The sequence below is a fragment of the Clavelina lepadiformis genome, chromosome 3 (genome assembly GCF_947623445.1).
Source record: "Clavelina lepadiformis chromosome 3, kaClaLepa1.1, whole genome shotgun sequence".
Taxonomy (NCBI): Eukaryota; Metazoa; Chordata; class Ascidiacea; order Aplousobranchia; family Clavelinidae; genus Clavelina; species Clavelina lepadiformis.
Window position 1 is genome coordinate 6,640,362 of NC_135242.1, and position 5,039 is coordinate 6,645,400.

At 33.0% G+C, this 5,039-nt stretch overlaps 1 protein-coding gene across 3 annotated transcripts; it reads left to right on the forward strand.

Annotated features, from left to right (window-relative positions):
* Positions 1 to 288: 288 nt before the first annotated feature.
* On the forward strand, positions 289 to 4,530 carry LOC143449136 (uncharacterized). Of its 3 annotated transcripts, XM_076949220.1 has the most exons (8): positions 289 to 1,008; positions 1,612 to 1,791; positions 1,922 to 2,054; positions 2,230 to 2,319; positions 2,728 to 2,876; positions 3,110 to 3,213; positions 3,342 to 3,457; positions 3,710 to 4,530. In XM_076949220.1, exons 2-8 carry the CDS (start codon positions 1,616 to 1,618, stop codon positions 3,917 to 3,919), a joined length of 978 nt encoding a protein of 325 aa, XP_076805335.1. In that variant the 5' UTR covers positions 289 to 1,008; positions 1,612 to 1,615; the 3' UTR covers positions 3,920 to 4,530. The 3 variants fall into 3 exon arrangements, with proteins under 3 accessions (XP_076805335.1, XP_076805334.1, XP_076805336.1); XM_076949219.1 differs by lacking the exon at positions 289 to 1,008 and having other exon boundaries at positions 1,483 to 1,791; XM_076949221.1 differs by lacking the exon at positions 289 to 1,008 and having other exon boundaries at positions 1,483 to 1,791; positions 3,357 to 3,457.
* The last annotated feature ends 509 nt before the right edge of the window (positions 4,531 to 5,039 follow it).

Sequence of the window (5,039 nt, forward strand, 5' to 3'; positions counted from 1 at the left end):
TGAATCTTTGACTCCAGTTGGGACGTCCCCTATACTATTACCGATATAAAACCAACCAAGAAAAGAAATTAATTCTTTGAAAGGACCTGAACTTTTAGATGTTCAAACAAAACTACTTGTAAATTTATAAAATTTACCTATTAGGTGTCTATAGAAAAAGATAGACATTGCTTACACAGAAATACGTCTACAAAAATATTTTTATTGAAAAGCTATATAAGATGTGAGTGTATGTCATGATGATTATGTAAGATATTTATAGCCGTATGTTTGTTTTTATATGCAAAGTGGAGGGCTGGAGCCTGGACGTCGAGGCTGAAAACTCATCTTCCGAAATTTTACGCATACCAAGGATGCATTTCGAAACGCCAGAAATTAATATGACCCATAGTAGAAAGTGTGTTACATGCACATGACTCACTAACAGCCACAAAGCTAAATACATGAACACAAACCACACTTTTCTATTTTTACCCCAATTTGTACTACCGGTAACTAAGCAAAGAGTTAAGTCTCCAGTGCGTGCTGTATCCAGTGTTATGTTCTATATATGCACGTATACATGATTTTTCGTCAAAAATAACCATAGGCTGTGTTTTCCAGGCACTGCATTCAGGAACATAATTTTGTAACCATCGTATAGAATTAAAACATATACCGATAATTGCTAGATTAGGTTAAATTTCATATGGATTTTCTTCCAATAGTAATGGATGTGGTATCTCTTTTTCCTTGATGTGAGCCTTACATGCTAATGTTGTAATGACTTGACTTTAGTCGACTTGAGTCACATTTTTTCATATCTTGAGTTGACTCGAGTCAGCCTGATTTGAAAGTTTGCTTAGAGCGCAGGGGATAAAAATTGATTGCACGTATAATGGCTATTGTTTCATTTTGATTGTGCTGGGTATTTCTGACTCAAAAACAGAAAACCTACCAACATTGGAGTCAAGAGTCCAAAATTATTCGAGTTTTATGACAGTCATCATAACAAATTAGGAGCTTCAGGTAAGAGGATCGAGTATTTTTCAAAAACAAATTACATTTACGTTATGATACCAGTATAACAACACTAAACGTGATGTAAGGAAAATTTTTAACTTGACTGCCTTGACTTTGGTTACAGTTTAAATTGACTTGATATACAACTTAAATTGACTTCTGATTCACAGTTTGTTTGCATTTAGCTATGTCAAATTTTTCAGTAGGTTTTTTTATTGCAGACGCAGTGTGACTAGCCTATATATGACACGTTAAAATGGTTTTGATAGATTTACCCTACTACCCAGATAGGAAAGTTTGCAAGTGCGCAGAGGATCAATATTAATTGCGCATGCAATGGCTATTGTTTCACCTTATTTTGAGAGGGATTTCTCACCTAAAAACAGCAAATTTTAGAACAATCTGAGTTTAAAAATTTTTGAAATTTGGTTATCCAGTGATGAGCTGATGGCAATTAGCAAATATGTTTTAAAGAATTTTTGCAGAATTTCATTGTTTGAAATAAGTAAGAGCGAAATATAACATATGATTTTAATATAACCTACTTACACCAACTTTTAGCTTTAAACGTACGATAGATCCAGACTTATATACCGTATAAACCTGTAGCAACATGACACCTAAAAATGGGAGAAATAGAAGGAAACATGCTACAACTATGGGTGATTTATTGTCAATGTCAACTCATGAACCAAGTTTCAGACAAGGCCATGTTGGAGATTTTAGTACAAAAAGCAAGGAAGATTTGTTGGAGTTATTGGAAAGGCAGGAAAAGCTACTTGCCAACAGGTAATCGAAATAGTAATTATCTACTTCAGATAATATTGTTAAATTTTAATAATTTTAATTTTATTTGTTAAATTGTCTTTGTGGTTCATACTCCTGGCTCATAACTTTGTTGGTGCATTTGTTTTACCAGGGGATTCTTGTCGAAATTGCCAGATCAAGGTGAGAAGATATCCTCTTTTGCAAATACGCTGCGAGAAAGAATTGCACATTTGAATTCAGTGGAATCTCACATCAAGGATGTTGATATAACAGAGCAGGAATTTGTACGCTAAATTTCATTATACGCTAAATGAGTCTTGTAGTATTTTGGTAATTTCAAGTATTTTTAATACCTAGTCACTTTAATCATTCCTTTTACACTATATGTATTATATTCTTTCAATACTATTGTTTATTTTTTCATTTCGTATGAATTTGGCTAAATTCTTTGATGTTCAGATGACTTCCTCACATGCAAAAGATACTGCAGTAGAAATAGTAGACGATGTAAAAGCAATGCAGTCTGAAAATGAGAGCGCCAAACTTGAGGTATGCGCAGCATTGATGGTGATGCATCACCACAAGTTGCAATTTCTTTTGATTCTTTAAAATTTCTTTAAAAAGCATTAGACTAGTCAAAATTTTCGATAAATGTACAATGAACTATGATATATACCGGTAATACATTTTGTTTCTGTAATTATGATATATGCCTAATTCTACTTCTAAAGCATAATATCAATATTATACAGTATATTGAATAGTTTGTAGTCAATATCACGCTTTTGCCTCTCGGAGCGTGAACACAGCTAATTTGTGTAATTGCCTAAAGTTGTGTATGAATTTAAGTACAGTTGTACGTAACCTAACTGTAGTGTAGTAACGCAAATGCACCACCTTATCTGATGTGATCTTTCTCAAACACTAAAGTCTATTTACAATTTCTCCACTCCCTAGAGTCATCCTACTCAAGAACCAAGCATAGAAAACAAACTTGCAGTGGTTGAGAAAAGTTTTACAAACTTAGCCATTCATGAGGGTCCTCATTATGATGTGGTAAAACGAGCAGCTGCAAAACAAAAAAGATCAAAATTTTCTCTACATCGGTAAGATGCTAGCATATTTTCGACTTATCACATTGCAAAATCAATTAACTTTGTCATAAAATTATTATGTTGCAATGACTATTTGGTAGTGGAATAACATTATTGGTGACCTGTAGCCTTATATACAATCCTTTTGTTGTTGTATTATCCATGTGTTGTATGTGTTGCACATGTTGTAATTTTCTGGCTTTTGGATGTAACGGCAGACTTAGTGAATTAAGCATTTTGTGCAGACAGCAAGAAAAGGATTTACTTAAGGAGAGTAAATCATCAACTGCTTCTGGGGAAATGTTTCCAGCAACAACCAAAGCAAAGTCAAGTTCTCACAACAGTAATGGTATGTATTGGTTGTGTTGATGTTTCAAAATTTTGGGTTTCGGTTACCAGTTTCTACTTATCCAATTTTGAGCAAAATATCCAAATTTTGTTTTTCATTTAATTATAAAATGTTTTTTTATTTATCAGTCCATTCCAATTTAGAGCTGTCTGCTGCTACTATGAAAGATGTAAAGCACCCAGCAATGTTGATATCTATTGAAGAATGTCGACAGTTACACACAACGCAGCAAGCTTTTATAAAGGTGCCATTTTGATTGTTGGACATTAGTTATGTTTCAAACATTCAAAGTTGTTTTGATGAGTTTTAAATTTTAATTTAAAATATTTACATTACAATATATGGTCACTAGTAGTGTTATTCATTAATTGTTCAAATAGTTTGACAGGATGACAGTTCTTGAGTAGAAACTGCAAACAAAAGTAACTGCAACTGTTCCTTCACTTCCTTTTCCTAATGACATGATATTAAATTATTAACGGCTTGCATCTCACAGCAACAACAAGCTCGTCTCACAGCAGAGAGAATGATGGCAAAATATGGTATGGGTGAATGTTCTGGATTGTCAGGAATAGAAGACTTTCACCCAGAAGGGATCGCAATGCAAGATGATGATAATGATGACCCTGAGGGTAATAACGAAGAGATTCAACATGTTGGCCCCACTCTTGATGGTTTTAGTGGAGATCTCAATGGAGTTGATTGATCCTAACCGGGATTTTTAAGGAGAAAGAGTTTAATTCGTACCTCATTTTTCCATTTATTTGCTTAAAACTGATATCACTAGTGCAGTTCCACCATGTCAGGTCCGACAGGTTATTATTGAAGTTATTTACAAGATCTTCACATGATGCTTATGCAGGAATATAAGTGTCAGAAGGCAAATTGTCAGACAATTTACTGCCATCAACTTTTGAAGATTATAACCTTTGCTCTGTTACAGTGTTAGACTGTGTTTACTGATTAAGTCATTTATGATTTAATTTTGTTGCTATAGACTCATAATGTTCAATTGAGAGTGTTGCAGGACATGTGAAATTACAGTTCAGTTGGTTTCTTGTTGCTTCACAGACTAAACATTTTTTGTATAGAATGTGTGGGTATAATGTTGTTGAAATGTATGAACTTTTTAAATACAATAACAATGTGTATTTATGGTAGTGTTTCAACTCAAGCCTATTTAGAATTTAGTTTGGGATTACATGACAATAAGAAATCAAAACTAGCATATTTATTCAAAGTGGAGTTGTTTATTCAGTATACTGTTTCATTGTTCTATATATTCTTTTTCTTATATTTGTTAAATATTTTGGCAGATATTTGTAGGGTATGTTACCATTTTATATTTGAAATAAATTGAGCATAAAGTATTTAATGTGTGCGAAGCGTCTAGAAAAGATCATATTTCAAAATTGGTGAGTATTTATCGTGCTTTATCAGGTTTTGTCTCACGTTTTATTAATCTTTGATTTCAGTTAGTAAAAAACTAGTACAAATTTTCTGATCTGTTGGTGGAAAGTAATCACTAAATTGAATGGAAAATCTATTTAACATGTTTATTTAAGTATGGTATTACTAATGCAGAACTGTATCGCATGGAAGATTCAATACTTTACCTGACCTTATAAATCAACTTGTAAGTTGTAGTATCTTTTGTTTTTTTGTTCTTCCTGTACGCCAGCTATTATTCGCTTGTGCTTTACTTAGGATCCATTTTTTACATTGTTACCAAACAACTCACGTAAATTTGCGTTATGTTTAAAGTATTACAGCATACTACCAGCTGTGCAGTGTAGACGTTGCCAATACGTTACAGCTTTGCTAAC

Coding starts and splice junctions, on each gene's coding strand:
- LOC143449136 (XM_076949220.1), top strand. CDS start 1,616: ATGACACCTAAAAATGGGAGAAATAGAAGGAAACATGCTACAACTATG. Junction 1,792..1,921: donor GAAAAGCTACTTGCCAACAG/GTAATCGAAATA, acceptor TTGTTTTACCAG/GGGATTCTTGTCGAAATTGC. Junction 2,055..2,229: donor ATATAACAGAGCAGGAATTT/GTACGCTAAATT, acceptor TTTGATGTTCAG/ATGACTTCCTCACATGCAAA.